This window comes from Galeopterus variegatus, unplaced genomic scaffold, assembly GCF_000696425.1.
Source record: "Galeopterus variegatus unplaced genomic scaffold, G_variegatus-3.0.2 Scaffold3581, whole genome shotgun sequence".
Classification (NCBI taxonomy): Eukaryota; Metazoa; Chordata; class Mammalia; order Dermoptera; family Cynocephalidae; genus Galeopterus; species Galeopterus variegatus.
Genome location: NW_007729692.1, coordinates 63,203 through 84,663, shown reverse-complemented (window position 1 = coordinate 84,663; position 21,461 = coordinate 63,203). Strand labels below are relative to the sequence as shown.

The following is a 21,461-nucleotide window of genomic DNA, read 5'->3' as shown; positions in this document are numbered from 1 at the left end:
CCACAAATATTTTGAAGTACCCTCATATACACAATCCATAATTTATTGTATTGTTTTTAAGAATTCCTTTCTACTTTTCTACAGTACCAATAAACTTAATTCAGATAATGACCAGTAAACCACAAAGCCAATGTCCTTTGGGGAAGCTGCCCCACTCCCAGTTTCCGTGGTAAACCCAACTGGTCTAAAAGTAATCTCATTCCCCTTGCCACAATGATAATTCAGAAACTCGGGTCTAAGCTCAAAGCACTCCCCTGAATTTGTTCAAAGAATGAAATATATGACTTAATTCAAGCCAATAAGACACAAAAGAAAGTTTTTAGGAGGATTTCTGAGTATAACACTGTCTTGCTCTTGTAAAAATAACTACCAGGAGAGATGTCATTTTGCCACCATGATGGAAGTCAGCTTGAGAACAAAGCTAACTTAGGTACAAAGCCAACACACAGAAGAAAGCACACATGAGAAATGGAGCTACAGTCAATAAACTAAACCAGTTCTCAGCTCAGTCTTATCTGAGCCTTCAAGTTGTATTTTAATAATAAATTTCTTTATTTGTTAAGCCTGTTTGAATCAAGTTTTCTACACTTACATTCTAAATAATACACAACTATAATTGAAAATAAAATTACGCAGTCAATCCTTTGTTTTTTTAATCCTTATCTCAAATAAAAATAAATTTGGATAAACAAAATAGCCACATCAAAGAATACAGTAGCAAAATTTTCATAACTTCATAAATAGAAAGTTTCAAAACTTTTTAAAATCAAAGTAAGAACCAAAATAACATTTAAGCAGGAATATAACAGAAAATTATAACAACTAAATGGGAGTAATGTTTAACTCTAGGATAAAAAGTTCTAAATTAGATTGAAATTTAATATTGCCAGATGGAAAGAAAAATGCATAAATTTATAATAAGACCAACTTAAGTGGGGGAGGAAGAGGGAAACATAAAAATGGAGACTGGGTGAAAAAGAAACTGGAAAATTAAAACACAATTCTATAAGCAACCATATATTTACCTATTGCAAGTCTTTCATAAGAACTTCAAATATAGTCTCCTCAGACAGGGTGAGTTTACATTCATATAATACAAGAAGAAAAATCAGCAATTTCGTGATTGTGTACCTCCTGGGAGGAAAAGTTATCTTCTAGTCCGATTATCTTTCCCCTGCACTTCAATGACTCAATTTTATGAATAAACATCAAAAGCAGATCAGGTACCAATAGGTGATGTCTCATGCTTCACATCAAAACTTGGAGGAGGAGCTACAAAGCTCTAATATTTTTTCCGATTGCTTCTATTATTCCTTCCATAGACTAGGAAGATCCCATACCTCTATCTTCTTGGCTTCAAAGAGAGCTAAAGAGAAGGTAAATCTCTGCCCTCCCCAGAAGAGCTAGGCTTTAACACTAACAGTAGAAGAGATCATAAAAACGCAGAGACAAAACACTGGAGTGAGAAAGAAACAAAGTCTTGAAGCAGGCTCTGTAGGGAAGGTCGTTGTTCCACTTATTTTTTGGAGAACATGAAATTATTCTAATTTCTTATTTCCCCATGAAGAAATTGTTCAAAAACCATCCTCTTTCTCAATCCTCCTTCATATTAGCATTGTATCAAAGGAAAGAAAAAAAAAAACACCTTTAAAAGACTGATTGCTATTACTAACCAGATTTTATAAGAGATAAACTTAACATTTATCAAAGTGCTAAAATCTCCTCAATAAATAATTTGTCCCCAGTATCTATTTGACAGGAGCAAACACTCCTAAGGTGACCAGATTCAATCATATCCAAATTAAGCACTTTTCTATAGATGAGCAAGACTCAAATACAATTATAACTAAATCCAAACTATACAATTATATCCAATATTTATATCCAAAATCATTAACAGCAAAAATCACAATCTATCTAGGAATAAGCCTAACATAAAAATATATAAGACCCATCTTAAAAACAATTAGAAAATTTTATTAAAGACATCAAAAAAGAGCCAGATAAGACATACTGAGCTCCTTGGATGGCTAGACTCAAAACTGTAAATACATAATTAAATCAATACACTCAAGAAGCAATACCAAGAAGAAATGTCAGCAGGATTCTTCATCAAACCACACAAGTTTATATTAAAGTTCATTGGGAAGAGAAAATGCTCAAGAGCAGCAAATTTTGTTTTGAAAAATATTCGTAAGACCAATAAAGGGAAATTCACCCTACTAAATGTGAAACAGTACAAAACTGCAGTAATGAAAATAGCATGGAATTGGTATAAAAAGACAGAAATAAATGAATGGGAGAAAACATACCATGTCCAAACCTATATTTAGAAAATCCTGAAGATTCCATAAAAAAGCAGTTAGAACTAAGAAATACAGTAAGTAGCAAAATACAAAATTAATACACAAAATTCAGTTTCATTTCTTTACATCTGTAATCATCTAGCCAAAAAAGAAATCAAGAAAACAATCCCATTTACAATAGCATCAAAAAGAATAAAATACTTAGGAATAAATTTAATCGAGAAAGTGAAAGATCTGTACAATGAAAAGTATAAAATGTTGGTGAAAGAAAGTGAAGACAACACAAATAAGTGGAAAGATATCCCATGTTCTTGAATTAGAAGAATATTGTCAAAACATCCACACTTCTCAAAGTGATATACAGATTCAATGCAATCCCTATCAAAATTTCAATGGCATTTTCTACAGAAATAGATGAATCAATTCTAAAATTTGTATGGAACCACAAAAGACCCTGAATAATCAAAACAATCTTGAGGGAAGAAAAACAAAGTTGGAGGTATCACCCTTCCTGGTTGCAAATTATATTACAAAGCTATAGTAATCAAAACAATATGGTACTGAAAATTTGTATGGAACCACAAAAGACCCTGAATAATCAAAACAATCTTGAGGGAAGAAAAACGAAGTTGGAGGTATCACCCTTCCTGGTTGCAAATTATATTACAAAGCTATAGTAATCAAAACAATATGGTACTGGCATAAAAACAGACACACAGACCAATGCAACAGAATAGAGAGTCCAGAAATAAACCAAAGAACATACAGTCAGCTAATTTTTGACAAGGCCACCAAGAAGACACTTCTATAGTCTTTTCAATAAATGGTGTTGGGAAAACTGGATTTCCACATGCAAAATAATGAAACTGGACCCTTATCTTACACCATACACAAAAATCAACTCAAACTGGATTAAAGACCTAAACATAAGACCTAAAACCATAAAACTCCTAGAAGAAAACAGGGGAAAAGGTCCTTATATATTGACCCTAGCGATGATTTTTTGGATATTACACCAAAAGCTCTGGCAACAAAAGCAAAAATAAACAAGTGGGACTACATCAAACTAAAAAGCTTCTGCATGGCAAAGGAAACAATCAAGATGAACAGGCAGCCTATGGACTGAGAGAAAATATTTGCAAACCATGTATCTGATAAGGGGTTAATATCCAAAATATGTAAGGAACTCACATAATTCAATAGCAAAAACAAAAGCAAATAACCCAATTAAGAAATGGGCAAAAGACCTGAATAGACATTTTTCCAAACACATAAAAATGGCCAACAGGTATATGAAAAGGTGCTCAACATCAGTAATCATCACAAAAATGCAAATCAAAACCACAATGAGGTATCACCTCACACCTGTTAGGATGGATATTATCAACAAGTCAAAAGATAAGTGCTTGTGAGGTGCAGACAAAAGGGAACCCTTGTACACTGTTGGTGGGAATATAAATTGGTACAGCTGCTGTGGAAAACAGCATGGCAGTTCCTCAAAAAATTAAAAATAGAACTATCATTTGAGCCAGCAATCTCTCTGCTGGATATATACCAAAAAGAAATGAAATTAGCACCTTGTAGAGATATCTGTGCTTGCATGTTCATCACAGTATTATTCACAAAAGCCAAGATATGGGAACAACCTAAGTGTCCATCAAGGGATGAAAAAGAAATTTTGGTATCTGTATATCATGGAATATTATTCAATCTTTAAAAAGGAAATACTATTTGCAACAACATGAATGAGCCTGGAGGACATTATGCCAAGTGAAATAAGCCACACACAGAAAGAAAATACTGCATGATCTCACTTACATGGGGAATCTAAAAGAAAGTCAAATATGTATGAGGGCACTTCAAAAAGTTTGTGGAAAAATAGAATTGAAAGATAATACAAATCTTTCCATGAACATCTTGAAGTACCCTTATAGAAACAGACAGTAGAACTATGGTTACCAGGCCTGAAGACCACTCTACCGCCACGCACCTCAGGATGTATCCATTCAAGAGGCCAATAAATAATCTTTTACCACTGAAGTTAGTTTGACCTTGGTTTTTCCATTTTGCAACTGAAAGCACCCTGTTGACAGGATGGGATAACTAAAATTTAATACAACTTCTTAATCTGATTTTTTTAAGACTATATAGAATTCCACTTTCTTTATATATCATAATTCAACTTTTGCCTATTGACGACAGTTAGGTTGCTTGCAAATTTTACCACAAATAATGTTCAATGAAAATCCTTGTCTATATATGAGTATCTTTAGTCATTCATATTATTATTTCTATGGTATAGATTCCTAGATAGAAAACTACTAGGTTGTAGAATACTCCTACTTCTCTGCCTGCCTTCTCACAAAGAAATTATTCACAACAGTCTGCTAACTCTACAAGGTAAGACTTGCCAAAGAAGCAGCCTACACAGAAAGCCAAGAAAAACTTCTACAATATCTGGGTTAAAATAAACTCTTGAAGGATTTCAAACTAACAACTAAGAAAAGATGCTTTAAGTCACCTACCACTCCTGCAAGAACACTCTGATTAAAGAAGAGAAGTCCAGGGAGAGCTTATGAGTTGATATGAGTTGCAGTATAACCATATGTAACTCAACACCGAACTTTCCACTACTAAATATAAATCAAGTTGATGGTATTTGAGTTGAGTGTTAATGGACAATCAGCATCACCATGACCATCACCATCAATATTATAGTCATTTATATCTATATCCTACCCTTTTCCCACCTCTACACGTTCAGCGGGTCACAACCCTGGATGCATAATATCCAAAAGAGATAGTGCCTCTCAATTTTCTGACCAGCTCTCCTCCAATGATCATGCCTGCACCCTGCTCCAACCATCTGTTCCCACAAAGATGCTATGTCATTACCAATGACTGAAACTTTCATAATCTCAATTCCATGCATCCCACTCTCCAACAAACACCTCTGAGGTTATAAACAATTCCTTGCATAGTCCCTTAACATCAGTTCATGGCCTTTTTCTGGCTTCTTTACACTCTCCTAGCAAAACTCTAATCCTGAATAAAAACAACTTTCTGTCTACTCTGTGCCTATACCTATGCAGGTAAATAATGCAGCAGGTGAATGAATGCAGCAGGTGAAACACACAACCATGTTTCACCCTAAATTTGTGACCACCAACCTCAGGTGGGCCCTTAGTGCTTCCTAGTAATCCTAAAACTTTTCTCTAATCTATTAACTATCCTCCCCTCCTAAGATGACTATTTCTTCCATACCTTCTCTCAACTAAAATCCATCATACCTTCTCCCCCATCCACACTCTCAGCTGATGACCTTGCTTCACACTTCACTTAAACTAAAAGCAATCAAAAAAGAATTTCCACAAGCTCTTACCCTGAAATCTATTCACATAATTGTATCTGTATCCATATGCTCTACTGTGATAGTTAATTTTATGTGTCAACTTGACTGGGCCATAGGGTGCCCAGATATTTGGTTAAACATTATTTGGGGAGAATTTGCTCTCTGCCCATCTTTCAGCTAGGATATCAGCCTTCTACTGCTTTTGAACTCAGACTCAGACTGGAACTTACACCATCAGCAATCCTGATTCCCAGGTTTCCAACTTGGACTGGAACTCTAACACCAGCTCTCCTAGGTAGATCTCCTGGTAGATCTTAGAACTTCTCAGCCTCCATAATCCCATGAGCGAAATTATTATAACAAATGTAGAAAAAGAGACAGAGACAGACAGAGATGGAGACAGAGACAGAGATCTCCTATTGGTTCTATTCTCAGGAGAACCCAGACTAATACATCTACCTTCTCTTCTGTAAGATGGATAAACTATCTGTGCTCCTAAATCCAGCCCTTCCATGTGTGCACTAGATTCCATACCTCTCATCTACTCAAGGATGTTTTTGCCTTTCTCCAGCATCATCAATTTTTCCCTCTCTACTAGTCTACCAGAACAGTCCCATCAGTAGTAAGAGGGGTCTTCAAAAAGTTCATGGAAAGATTTGTATTATCTTTTCATTGTATTTTTCCACTAACTTTTTAAAGTACCCTCATATATAAGTACATTACAATTTCTCCCAACTTGAAAAAAAAAAAAAAAAAAAAAAACCTCAAATCTTGGCTAACTGCTCTACCATTTTTCTCTCCTTTATACAAAAACTACTCAAAAGAGTCATCTATACCAGCATCTCCATTCCCACTCCTTCAATTCTCTCTTAAACCCTACACTCTACCAAAAGAGATCAAGTCAAGGTTACCAATGATCTTCATGTTGCTAAATCCTATGGCCAATTCTGAATTCTCATCTGACCAGCAAGAATTCTCAATTGGTGAATTCTCAATGCACCCGCAGCAAGTAACACAATCACACCCACCTTCTTGAAACATTTAATTAGGATTCTGTGATAATTCTTGACCTCCATCTACATCAATTAAAATTCCTTCTCGGTACCCTTTGCTGGTCCTTCTTCACCTTCTCAATCTCTAAACTTCGCAGCATTCCAATATTCACATCACAGACCTGTTCTCTTCTTCCTCTCTACTCACTCCTTTGGAGATCCCATGCAGCCTAGGCTTTTAAACAGCCTAGACCATTCCTCTGAACTTCAAACTTGGATATCTTATAATTTACTATATACCTGATTGTCTGATTGGCATGTTACACTCAATAGGTAAACAATTTCCCCAAACTTCTATAAATTTCCCATCTCAGTAAGCACATCTCCATTTTTCTGACTGCTCAAGCCAAAAACCTTGGAGTCATCCTAACTCCTCTCCTTTTATACACTGCACCCAATCTATCACCAAATACTTTTGGCTTTATCTTCAAAATAAAGCCAAAAATCCTACCTCTTCTCACCATCTCCACTGCTACAACCCCAATTCAAGCCATATTATATTTCACCTGCTTTTCTCTATAGTCTATTCTCAAAACAGTAGCCAGAGTGATTCTGTTAACTCTGTTTTTTTACACATTCTTGTGTAAATTTTATTTATTTTTTACTAAAAATTGTAAATATTCTTTATGCCCCTTATCCAATCTCTCCTCATCCCCTTCTCCCTCCCCCTCCTACTTCTGATAACCCTAGACTTCTCTCCTTTTGGAAGAGTAACAGTTACTCTATTGATTTGCTGCCTAGATGATCTGTCCAGTGCTGAGAGAGGTGTGTTCAGGTCCCCCACTATTATTGTAGAGTAGATGTTTCTTCTATCACTCTGGAATGGGCTTTGTGGAGAGAGACATCCCCATCTTTTCTTTGGTCTCCACTGATCACTCTCCTTGTGTCAATGCACTTATTGTAGAGTAGATGTTTCTTCTATCACTCTGGAATGGGCTTTGTGGAGAGAGACATCCCCGTCTTTTCTTTGGTCTCCACTGATCACTCTCCTTGTGTCAATGCACTTGAGTGGCTGGCAGGCCATCTGGACAGTGGTTGCGACCTCTAGCTGCTTTTATGGCAGCCATGGCTATTGTGGTGGCTGTGGTGGGCCACCCACATGGAAGTGGTGTTTTGGGCATGCTCCTTGCCTGGTTGCAGGAGGAGGGGTTGGTCCCTGGCTCCATACCTCATGACCCCAGGTGGGCCCCATGCCAGTGGTGGCATACCTGGATGTGGGAGGAGGGGTTGGTCCCTGGATCCATGCCTCAGGACTCCAGGTGGGCCCCGTGGCAGCAGCAGCATGCCTGGTTGAGGGAGGAGGGGTTGGTCCCCGGCTCCATCTGTTTTTGCATTCTAAGATGTTGTTGCAGAGCAGTTGGGTGGGAGAGGGAGGGGGAAGGGGGAAGGATTTAGGGTGGGAGGGGAGGTATGGTTGAGGTCCATGGCACCCCCCCTCATTCCTGCAGGGGAGACCAGGGGGCTTCCAGTGGTGGCTTGGTTGTTGCTGGGCTGAATGCAGATATCAAGGCAGTGTGGCTGAAGCCCTTGGCCCCCCACTGCCTTGGCTTGGGAGCCCAGGGTGTTTCCTGAGGCAGCTCAGTGGTCATCGCTGGGCTGGTTGCGGGTGTTGGGGAGGTATGGCCGAAGCCCTCAGCCCCCCACTGCCCCAGTTTGGGGGACCAGGGTGCTTCCTGCAGCATCTTCGTGGTCATCAGTGGTCTGGTTGTGGGTGTCAGGGAGCAAAGCTGAGGCCCCCAGCCCTCCCCTTCTCTGGCTTGGGGGCCCAGGGGGCTTCCAGTTCTTCTAGGTATTATAGATGTTCTTTGGTCAAGTGAGACCTTTAGTAGTTAATATCAAACTTTGTCTCTGGTCTGTAGATATTTTGTTTTTTCTTTCAGTTCTGTGTTGGATTATTCACTGTTCCTCCCATTTAAATTCTGCATTGGAACTAATTTGTTGTCCTTTACTTACTTCTAAAATGGGGGAACCTCCTATGGGGACCAGCACTTGAGCCCTGTAGTCAAGCTAAATTGCTGTTTTGCTGCTGATTCTCTGGGGAAGGCTTTTTGTGAAGCTCACGTTTTAATGGTTGACTTTGTAGGTACTTCCAGCTCTTGTAAGATCCAGTACACCTGGGTTGTGTGCAAACTCTGATCTGGGCCTGAGCCTTTTCAGAAAACTGCTCCCCCTGCAGTCTCCACGGAATGGTCCTGCTCTGACTGGGGGGTAGATCAGATATCCATGCTGTGTCCCAGTGTTCCCCTGGTGGGCTTGTCTCCCCCACCACCATATTCCAAACACTTCCCATGGGACAAGCCGTGCGCCAGTCCCTTGTGATGACTAACTGGCCTCTGAGGAACTCCTTTTTTCAGTTGTTGTGACTCCTCACTCCTATGTGGGTCCACAGGAACCCTGTTAGTGGTCTTGCTGGCCTGAGGGCCACCAAGGCCCTCTTATCCCCTGCTGCCTCCAAGCAACTTCACAGGAAGGGCACAGCTGTAGTTTTTGCCAACTCTTGCTCAATGAGCTCACCAAGGTCAGCCCTGAAGCAGCCAGGACTCGAAATGGTGGGAGCGGTCCTTTCTTTCTCTCATTATGGCTTCTCCTGCCTTCATGCATACCGTAGGTCTCTCTTCTTCTTCCCCTGAGCTCTAGCAGCCCCAGGCTGGCTGTTGTTGCTTTTTAATAGTTGTAAATTGGTTGATTTGTGGAAGAGAGTGACACTGGGGACTGTCTAATCTGCCATCTTGACCAGAAGCCCTGTTAACTCAATTTAAAGGCTTACATACCATGACCAAGTAAGATTTGTCCCAGGAATGCAAGGGTGGTTCAACATAAGAAAATCAATCAATATAGTACCTCACATTAATAGAATGAAGGAAAAATACCACATGATCATCTCACTTGTTACAGAAAAAGCATTTGACAAAATCCAACACACTTCATGACAAAAACACTGAGAAAACTAGGAAGAGAAATTTCCTCAAGATGATAAAGGACATTTATGAAAAATCCACAGCTAACATCACACTCAATGGTGAAAGACTAAAATCTTTCTCCCTAAGATCAGGAGCAAGACAAGGATACCTGCTTTCACTACTGCTATTCAACATTGTATTGAAAGTTCTAGCCAGAGAAATTAGCCATGAAAAAGAAATCAAAGGCATCCAAATTGGAAAGGACGAAGTAAAACTATCTCTATTCACAGGTGACATGATCCTATATATAAAAACCCCAAAGAATCCACAAGAAAGCTACTACATCTAATAAACAAATTCAACAAATCTGCAGGGTACAAGATCAACAGAAATATTATCTGTATTTATATCCCAGAAATGAACAATCTGAAAGGAAATTAAGAAAGCAATACCATTTACAATATCATCAAAAAGAATAAAATATCTAGTAATATATTTAACCAAGGAGGTGAAAAACCTGTACACTGAATACTACAAAACACTGCTGAAAGAAATTAAAGACACCAATAAATGGAAAGACATCCTGTGTTCATGTATAGAAAGACTTAATGTCAATACTACCCAAAACTATCTACAAACTCAATGCAATCTCTATGAAAAGTCCAACAGCCTCTTTTGCAGAAATGGAAAAGTGGATTTTCAAATTTGTACAGAATTGTAAGGGGCCTCAAATAGCCAAACTAACCTTGAAAAAGAAAACAGACTTGGAGGACTCACACTTCCCAAATTCTAAACTTACTACAAAGCTACAGTAATCGAAACAGTGTGATACTAGCATAAGGATATACATACAGATCAACAGAACAGAATTGAGATTCCAGAAATAAATCCATACATTTTGACAAAGGTGCCAAGTCCATTCAGAGGGGAAAGAATGGGCTCTTCAATGGATGGTGCTGGGTCAAGTAGATTTCCACATGCAAAAGTAGGACCCCTATCTCACACCATATACAAAAATTAACTCAAAATGTACCAACAATTCAAATATAAGAGCTAAAACTATAAAACCATTAGATGAAAACAGAGAAAAATCTGCTTGACTTTGGATTTGGGAACAAATTCTTAAATATGACATCAAAAGCACAGCAACAAAACAAAAAAATAGAGAAATTGGACTTCATCAGAACTAAAAACTTTTGTGAATCAAAGAACTTATCAAAAAGTAAAAACAACAACAAAAAAAACCCTCAGAATAGGAGGAATTATTTGCAAATCATATATCTGATAAAAGTTTAACATTCAAAATATGTAAAGATCTCCTACAACTCAACAAAAAGACAAACAACTCAATTTAGAAATGGGCAAAAGACTAAATAGACATTACTCCAAAGAAGATACATAAATGGCCAATAAGCAAATGAAAAGATGCTAAACATGATTAGTCATTAAGAAAATGCAAATCAAAACCACAATAAGATAGCACTTCACACTACCCACTAGGATCACTCTAATCAGGAAAAAAAAAAAAAAAAGGAAAATAAGTTTTGGCAAGGATACAAAGAAATTGGAACACATGTACACTGCTGCTGTGGAAAAAAGTTTGGTGGTTCCCCTAACAACTGAACAAAAAGCTTACCATATCAAGGAATTCAAGTCCATTCCTTGATATACACACAAAAGAATTGAAAGGAGGGACACAAACAGATACCAATAGCAGCATTATTCACAATAGACAAAAGGTGGAAACAACCGAAGTGTCCATCAACAGATGAATGGATAAACAAAATATGGTATATACATACAAAGGAGTATTATTCAGCCACAAAAAGGAATTACATTCTGATACATGCCACAACATGGATCATGCTTAAAACACTATCCTGAGTGAAACTGGCCAGATAATAAAAGTACAAATATTACAATTCCACTTATATGAAATATCTAGACTAGACAAAGTTCTAAGTTCAAGGTTAGCAAGGGCTGGGTGGAAGAGGCAATGGGAAGTTAATTGTTTAATGGTTACAAAATTTCCATTTGGGGCAATGAAAATATTTTGGAAATGCTGTAGACACTGATGGCTGCACAACATGGTGAGTAATTAATGTTACTGAATTGACACATAGAAATGGTTAAAATAGCAAAGTGTATGTTGTGTATATTTTAACACAATTTTAAAAAGATAATTCGGATCATGTTGTTTCCCTGCCAACTCTCCAAAAGCTTCCCATCTCCCTCAGAACTAAAGCCCCAATTTTCCACAAAGTCCTATCTGTCCCCTGCTCTTTCCTGTCTGACCTTATCTCCTACTGTTCTTCCCCTACTATCTCTGTTCTAGTTTACTAGTCTCCTTGGCTGCTCTTTGAACACAACCAAGCAGGCTACAGAGCTCTGAGCCTTTGCACTTTCTTTTCCCCACATAGCAACAAGGTAAGTTCTCCCACTTTTTTCAGCTCTTTACTCAAAAATTACCTTCACACTGAGGCCTTCCCTGACCACCTTTCGTGAAACTGCAGCTTCCTACCCCCACCTGCAGTCTGGTATCTGCATTCATTGCTGGTATCTGTAGTTCCTAAAGCAGTGCTCAATAAATGTTTACTGAATTAATAAAGGGAGACCACTATTCAATGACACCGAACTCTGAACTACCTTACCCATCCTGGCCTCCAACTCCCTAAAAATCAACATATCGAATCATACAAAGCCTGAAGTACTTCGACGTACTCTCCTAAATTAGCATCCTAAGGATTTATCACCCTTTTCAGTACGGAGTAGTATTTTTCCATATCAAAACTACCCAGAGAAAAACTAGGCTAAATCATAATAAAAACAAAGTTACTTCCCTCGACTTTGTTATAAAAACATGGAGTGGCTCAACTTCTGCAGCAGTGAAGGTCGGACCCGAAAACAGAACCCTGAGGATAGAGGACAGACAAGCAGCCCCATGGCTGGGGCCGAGATTGTTATAAAAACATGGAGTGGCTCAACTTCTGCAGCAGTGAAGGTCGGACCCGAAAACAGAGCCCTGAGGGTAGAGGACAGACAAGCAGCCCCATGGCTGGGGCCGAGGAAGCACAGTCTACGGCTGACGGAAGCTACGAGAAGGCTGCCGGCTGCCTGCGGCCCTTTTCCTGGAGCTCGGGGGGATGGGGAGGGGGAGCGGAAGGTCAGCTTCTGAGGAATCCCCCAAACACAGCCCAGGGGCCTGCTCCGAGGGCCTCGGCACCACCGAGTGCCGGAGAAGCCTGAGGCTCCGCAGGGTACGGAGCGGCGGGAAGCAGGAGCGAGGCGGACACGTTACCTTGAGGAGAGCCAGTTCCACGGGTCTTCTCCCTCAGCCGGAGGTCTCGTGGGCGCCCCAGCAGCACGGCCTTGCAATCCAGGCATCCGGGGCTGGCACCGGATCAACAAACTTTATTCCCGCGCTGCGGAGAGTAGGCTGGAGCGTCACAGCGTCCACAACACACTTGGCCTCTGGGAGACCGGCCTTCCCCACCCCTATGTCATGTGAAAATTGGGTTTTATATCACAGTCACTCTATCATAAAGAAAATGTACCCAAATTTATGTAGGTAGATCTTAGAAAAATATGTGTTAGTATATTTTCTCATATAAGGAAAAAAAGTCAGTCTTTGTTCTTATAATAAATATGATATATGAAATCATTTAAATTTATTTTAGTAGTGGAGTTTTAATCAATATTTTTGAATAGGGAAAAACCTACATATAGTACAAAATGTAAACAATCAGACAAGTAGACAGTGGAAAGTATCAGCCAATGTTATCAATTTCTTGTGTATACTTCTAAAGTTATTCTGCAAATACAAACATATATGTGTATATATATATTCATTTTAATGAAAACATAAACTATCCTTTACCTAGTACTATTAATTTTAGATCTGTCATTTTAAGTGATTTTTTTCCTTTTACTTAGATATAATGCTTGACCTAGTTAACATCATTTAATTTGAACTTTATTATTACATCAAGGGAACATCAAGGAAATTTTAAATGAATCCCATTGGTGTTTACTTAAAATACAAACATATGTATATATTAATTTTTTTAATGTGCAAATATTTAGTTTATCCTGCTAGTTTCTCTTCCCCACTCTTACCTTCCCATATTCCCCTCTTCCTTCCCTCAAAAAAACTGGTATTTTTCCTGAAGTAACACAGTCGAGGAGTGGCAGAATATTAGATAATTTAACCAAATGTTATTTTAGATTAACTATGTTCTCTCTAATGAAAAACACTCATTTAAAAACCTTAACAAGTTATCGCTTTCAGTCCATTTTTACTAATTCTGTTACTATTATCTTATTTTTACCCGTAATAACTTCGTATAGCATACATTATACGAAGTTATACGACGTCTGCGATGGTTCTCAGCGCCCCTCCCCCACCCCACCCCGTGTGTCTGTTTGTCACTTGCAGCTGAAGATGGAAAGAGCCCGGCGAAGGGGAGGCGGCGGCGGCCGCGGCCGCGGAGGCAAGAATGTAGGGGGCTGTGGCCTAAGCAAGAGTAGACCCTATCCCCAGGCCCAGCACCCCCACTACCCCCACTACGCCGCTTCAGCCACCCCTAACCAGGCTGGGGGCGCAGCGGAAATCCAGGAGCTGGCCTCCAAACGAGTGGACATCCAGAAAAAGAGGTTTTACCTGGACGTGAAGCAGAGCTCCCGGGGCCGGTTCCTGAAGATAGCCGAGGTGTGGGTAGGCAGAGGCCGGCAGGACAATGTCCGGAAGAGTAAGCTGACCCTCTCCCTGTCGGTGGCCGCGGAGCTGAAGGACTGTCTAGGGGACTTCATCGAGCACTACGCCCACCTGGGCCTGAAAGGCCACCGGCAAGAGCATGGCCCCAGCAAAGAGCAGGGCTCCAGGAGGAGGCAGAAGCACTCGGCGCCCTCCCCGCCCATCTCGGTGGGGTCGGAAGAGCATCCTCACAGCGTCCTCAAAACAGACTATATAGAGAGGGACAATAGGAAATACTACCTAGACCTGAAGGAAAACCAGCGGGGTCGCTTCCTGAGGATTAGACAAACCATGATGCGGGGCACTGGCATGATAGGTTACTTTGGCCACAGTTTGGGCCAGGAACAGACTATTGTCCTCCCGGCACAAGGAATGATTGAGTTTCGTGATGCCTTGGTTCAGTTGATTGAAGACTATGGCGAAGGGGACATAGAAGAACGAAGAGGTGGAGACGATGACCCGCTTGAACTCCCAGAGGGGACTTCTTTCAGAGTGGACAATAAAAGGTTCTACTTTGATGTGGGCTCTAATAAATATGGAATTTTCCTGAAGGTAAGTGAGGTGAGGCCACCTTACCGTAATACTATTACCGTTCCATTCAAAGCTTGGACAAGGTTTGGGGAGAATTTTATCAAGTATGAAGAAGAGATGAGGAAAATTTGCAACAGCCATAAAGAAAAGAGAATGGATGGCAGAAGGGCCAGTGGTGAAGAACAAGAATGCCTCGACTAGCGTGAAATTGAACTCCATCAGGCAAAATTTTTAATCATAAATTGGCTAAAAGTACTGATCCATAATCATTTGAAGAAGTCTTTCTTCTTTTTTGGCCCTTTGTTATTAGTAATACCTCTAGTAGTTTATACTTCAAGAAGTCTGATTCTCATGTTATGTAATACATAGGTCACTATAATTCTTATGGGAATTACAGCCTTCCCAGAACTAAATAGTTTAGCTGCTTCCACTGCTCCAGACTATTGAAGTATGCAGATCAGCACCAAATGTGACATTCTGACCTTCTAAACACCATAACTAAGATATATATTGCACTATGACATAATCCTGAAAAAAGATACATATACTTAACAAGGAAGTGTGAATTTCTATTTAACAAGTTCCCAAAAACAGTATTCCATTCCTACTTCATTAAAAGCTACTAAGCTTACCTGTAGGACAGTTACCACAGAAACAAAAGTTGACCTCAAATATAGTATAAATGTATTGATTTATAAAAATACAAGTAGAAATATATTGTGCATTGGATAACTGAGTATTAAACAGTACTGTTAATGGATCAAATTTTATTAGCTGATTAAACATTAAAAATACAGCATCATAATATTTCTTAAAAGTTACTACAGTATTTTATAATTTCATATTTTGTGGTAACCCTACAGTTTATAGTTGCCATATTAAAGCCATGGGAGAGTTTTAATTGGTTATCCTAAGCTAGTTGCAATTGCATCTTCACCTCTGTTTATTGTATCATATATTTTTATTGACTTTTCCAAAGTTTCAGGAATTACTTTCATGTCACTATTAAGTGGGAGGCTTCATCCAATGGCTTTGCTATGGAGATCTTGGTGTTTTAGCTTTTATGCTAATTTTAAGATTGTGAGAGGTTTTTTTCCTACAATATATCACGGACTCAAGGTGTTATATTTTATGCTTCTTCTTTAACTCTATTTCAGAGGGGTTGGTGCACCAGTTAACTGATATAAAAATACATCTGTAATAATATGTTTTAGTAGCACTTTTGCGCTTGCTACCTTTAAAACCATGTCAACACTTCCAACATAAACCCAATTTTTACAGATGTTTTAATTCCAGAGGGGAGAAAAAAATATTTTTTTCTAAAAAGCATTTAGAATACGAATTTTCAGTCTGGGAAAAATATTATTTGAAGATTGGTTATAAACATATTTGAAAGGAAAATTCAGGCATTTTCAAAGGTGCTCTTTATGATCCTTAAAGAGGTTTACCTTACACAAGACTCACCCATTTACCTGTATTAAAAATTACTTTCCAGGAAGTGCCACAGCAATTTCTCAGCACCTAAGCAATTTTTGAAACAAGTGGATATAATGTATATGTGTACCAACCCACCCTCTATTAACTGACTGAAACTTCATCTGCTGAGCTACATTTTATTCTGAATGAAATTGTCTTTTATTTTGGCTTTATTCACCTCCCACACAAGTTCATATTATCGTGTTTAAGAGCCGGAACACTGATTTCAACCCCCAAATATAGCTCTCATTGATGAGAGCTAGCTGCATGGCTTGAGATCAGAATACAGCTCTTCTTTTATATAAATAATTGCAAATTATTTTAGCAATTTTTTTCCTCCAGATGTTTTCCCCCAAATACATTTAAGTAAGATCACAAAGAAAACTTTATGGTTTGAATTAAGAAAATTAGTTTCATTGGTTTGTGTTACTTAAGAACAAATAATCAGTGACTCATACATAGATGCAGTGTTAGTTTGCAGATTGTATTTCACATTTCCTCAAGTAGTATGAAGGAATCTCATTAGTTCACTATAATTGTGGACCATCTGGATCACTATGGAACCACTGAAGGTTAGAAGATAATGTTAGTACTAGAGTTAACAGCACAGGTGAGTGTTGGGACTCTAAAAGTAACAAGGATTTTTAAACAGTCCTAACTGTAAAATAACTATGTAGGCTTGCTAAAAAATAGTTTTGGTATATGAAGGCATGATGTGCACTTGAATTACCGTACTACTGATTGTTATTGCCGCCCATCATAGTGCCTATTAATAATAAGCAACCTATCAGATTTTGGCAAACTGGAGCTGTGAATATTCCAGAGTTCGATTGTTCCTATCATTACTGCTAAGAGTGTATACTCCCTCTTAAAATCTTCATTCCTAAAATATTTACATCCATTAGGTGTAAATGATTTCCTCTTTTGGTTTTTAGTCTGATAAGATTTGAATGTGTATTACTATATATGTATATAGTAATACATATATTTGTGTATATATACATATATGTATATATGTATTCATACACACAATATTATGTCAGACTTAAATATCTTTAATTCATTGTATATAAATATTATTAGTTTAATTTTACATTGATTATTTAAGTAAAAAATTAGTTAAGCAGCCAAATTTTCTACCTTGTATGTATACCTTAAAGTTTTTACCATCTCAAAGCTACAAATTGGATAGATAGATATACTGGCAATTAAATATACTCTAGAATCATTAAGCCTTCTTCCAGTCCTTTTGTTTCATTTTTTCATGGTTAATTTATTCTTTGAAAAATGAAATGATGCTATGACTTTTTGATACTTAAAATTCCCAAGAATTCATTAGCCATAATTAAATATGATCCAGTTCAAAACTCTGGTATTAGGACATATATCGCCATGTATCTTAACAAAATAAGCTACTATTTTTATCTGTGCAATATACATTTTATTTATTGTTATTTGTAACATGAAAGGAGCTGCAAGTGTACATGGCATTCTTCAAAATAATAGGATCCCCGCCTTGAGACTAAACTCTTAAGGCAACTGAATGTTAGAAACAAAAAAAATGAGCATTAAAGTTAGTAACCAAAATTACTAGTTCACTGTATAATTCTAAAACACTGATGATGTTTGCACATAATAATCCAAGCATAATGTGGTACAGACTCAAAACTGTAATAATATAAGCTAATAGTATGAAAATTTGGAAACGGGTTCCTCATAATAGTCAGCATTGTGCTCCTAGCAATTGAAAGCAGCACTAATCTGTTGCTTATATGCAAAAGATGCAATGTATTATAAAGGTATTAAAGTTCTGCCACATTTTACAATTTTCCTTATTAAAGCCCCAAACTGCCATGTCCCTTAAACTTGAGTCAAACACAAACTTATTTGCACTAAAGAGCATGGCCAAAAAAAAAATAAATGACAGGGTGGAAAAGCTAGTTGGAACCTCTTGAAATAACTGGTTCTAATGGGAGAATTTCACATTTGTTTATTTGAAAGCTGTATGGTCCAGGCAGACAATCTGTCAGTTCACTAATTTAATAATGCACTTTACCTTTTGTATATAGAAGATGTACATTTATGCCACTTGACAGGTGGGATGTGTTTCAGTAACTATGTAGTTAGAATTTGTAGGATGATCTCTTGCATGTATTTGTTTGTGTGGGAACTGTTGTAGTAACAGGTTTCCATTAAATCAGTGTAATGGAGAAGGGTAGAAGATGCTTTTGAAACAAATCCCAGTACATTTAACAAAGAATTTTAAAGTAGAGTTCATATTTGTATTCTTAAGGCCTAGAATAAATTTTTAAAAAACTATTTCTAACCCAGATTAGTATTACAGTTGAAACCATATCTAGTTGAGACTTCCCATAATACCTTGAAAGTTAATTTTGGGAATTTGTCCAGACAAAAATTTTTCTAATGATTCTGTTTCATTGTTGATATATGTTTAAGTAACTAATAAAAAGACAGTACATGGTACTGTATGAGAATTAAAAGGATTGTTAGCTAATATGGCATTGTTTAAAAACACCCAGACTAAAATAATGAAGTTTCAAGTTAAGAAAATACAGAGACTAAGAACAGTTGCTAAAAAAAAATATGATATTTCAGAATTTGCAGAAATACTAACCTTCACCAACTCAAGAGGGTATTGGGGGTTTTAGTGTATCCTTCCATCCTAAAACTTCCTAAGATGTATATTTGAAAACTAGATAATTGTTGCTTAATAATAGGTTGTGTGTACTTTACTGAGAAACACTGTGTACTAACAATTCATCAAGTGTGCTATATTTACTGCATTCATTTTATATCTATAGATAAGAATACATTATATATAGTCATCCTATCTTAATAAACTCATGTATTTATATTGTAATTTTGCAAATATTTTCAGTAAAATAAACATTTATCTGAACTGTACAATTTAAAGAGGATGAAATTGGAATATACCCTCAAGACACTCATTTTTAATCAGCAGCTACCATTGAAAGCTGGTGTATGTATTATCATTTCTTTAAATTTTGATTCATGGTTTATTTTAATATTTAAGTGAATAGGACTTAATTTGAATTTTAAGTGGTTTTCTGAAAATAATTTTTTCATAAGTGTGAGATATCTTTTCCTGCTTATTTCCAAATGTCTTTCATTGGAACTATTTATGAAATCCTATTCCAAGCTTTATGTAAGGGCTTTGCTTAGTCACCACTTAGTTTGAAGTCTGTCTTTACCAATAAACACCAAACATCTTTGGCAGGATACAACAAGAATTTAATATTGATTCTATACCTACAGAATAATACAGGTACAATATTATCACTGCCAGATCAGATTTTTAAGATCTTTCTGAAGTTCCCTTAAAGATTTCTTGAATTTCCTAGAGAAATGGTGGCTAATGGCTCACCCATCAGAGGAGGAGAATAAGGATGTTAGCATGCTGTCCAGACAATCCATTGTCCACAATGCCATAGCAATAAAGTACAGGGAAAATGTGTTTTTCCCAAGTAAATGTCATGTGAAAATTGGGTTTTATATCACAGTCACTCTATCATAAAGAAAATGTACCCAAATTTATGTAGGTAGATCTTAGAAAAATATGTGTTAGTATATTTTCTCATATAAGGAAAAAAAGTCAGTCTTTGTTCTTATAATAAATATGATATATGAAATCATTTAAATTTATTTTAGTAGTGGAGTTTTAATCAATATTTTTGAATAGGGAAAAACCTACATATAGTACAAAATGTAAACAATCAGACAAGTAGACAGTGGAAAGTATCAGCCAATGTTATCAATTTCTTGTGTATACTTCTAAAGTTATTCTGCAAATACAAACATATATGTGTATATATATATTCATTTTAATGAAAACATAAACTATCCTTTACCTAGTACTATTAATTTTAGATCTGTCATTTTAAGTGATTTTTTTCCTTTTACTTAGATATAATGCTTGACCTAGTTAACATCATTTAATTTGAACTTTATTATTACATCAAGGGAACATCAAGGAAATTTTAAATGAATCCCATTGGTGTTTACTTAAAATACAAACATATGTATATATTAATTTTTTTAATGTGCAAATATTTAGTTTATCCTGCTAGTTTCTCTTCCCCACTCTTACCTTCCCATATTCCCCTCTTCCTTCCCTCAAAAAAACTGGTATTTTTCCTGAAGTAACACAGTCGAGGAGTGGCAGAATATTAGATAATTTAACCAAATGTTATTTTAGATTAACTATGTTCTCTCTAATGAAAAACACTCATTTAAAAACCTTAACAAGTTATCGCTTTCAGTCCATTTTTACTAATTCTGTTACTATTATCTTATTTTTACCCAAAGACCTCGCCATTATAAGAGCAAATGAGTATTAGAACTGTAGTGAAAGTTTATGTTATGACTCTGTTGAAATCTTTTGGTTTATTAACATGAAGCTTTTATCTTTATGATGAGAAAGGTATAAATTTCATTTAGCAACTTCATCAAATCCAAATCTAATCTAAGAGATAACACTAGTCCTGATTGTTTAAAGCATTGATTTTTCATTGAAGGACCCAGAGACTGTCAGAAGTCCTTGGGACCAAAAGCTGCTCTGATGGTTTTGGGAAAGAATGGAAATTAGGGAGCTATGAGGTTACAAGTACAGCTAAATCATCTTCATTCTCTGCTGGAAGTATATAAAATAGTAAATATAATTGTTTAAGAATGAAGTTGGCATTATTACTGTCCCTGAAAATATAAGCAAAGCTGCTTTAAAAATTCCCCAAGTCCCCTCAAAAAAAATCATAATACTGTTTACATTCCCATCAAGGTGCATTTTAAGATCACTTTTCTATTGACCATCAAGAAGAAAATTATTGTATGAAAAATTAAAGATCCCATACTTGAACCCTGAGAGATACTGTCTAGTTATAAATTAAAGCAGCCAGAGTAAAAGATACAATATAATTAGAAATATTAAAAAACATGTGGATGGAGGAAAAATTTTTTAATGGTGGGCCGGCCCGGTGGCGCACTGCTACAGTGCGCCGCTTGGGAGTGCGGTGGCGCTCCCGCCGAGGGTTTGGATCCCACGTACAGACCAGT

The 21,461-nt window shown here is 37.2% G+C and overlaps 2 protein-coding genes across 2 annotated transcripts in view; one reads left to right on the top strand and one right to left on the bottom strand.

Annotated features, from left to right (window-relative positions):
• Positions 1–13,026, bottom strand: part of WRN (Werner syndrome, RecQ helicase-like) — a 136,589-nt gene extending 123,563 nt beyond the window's left edge. The window contains exon 1 of the mRNA XM_008585463.1: positions 12,909–13,026. The gene's annotated coding sequence lies outside the window, so the exon portion shown is untranslated. The remainder of the gene's footprint in view (positions 1–12,908) is intronic.
• Positions 13,027–13,985: 959 nt separating this feature from the next.
• Positions 13,986–21,461, top strand: part of PURG (purine-rich element binding protein G) — a 33,916-nt gene continuing 26,440 nt past the window's right edge. The window contains exon 1 of the mRNA XM_008585462.1: positions 13,986–14,915. Within this exon, the coding sequence (XP_008583684.1) occupies positions 14,052–14,915 (864 nt within the window). The 5' untranslated portion in view covers positions 13,986–14,051. The remainder of the gene's footprint in view (positions 14,916–21,461) is intronic.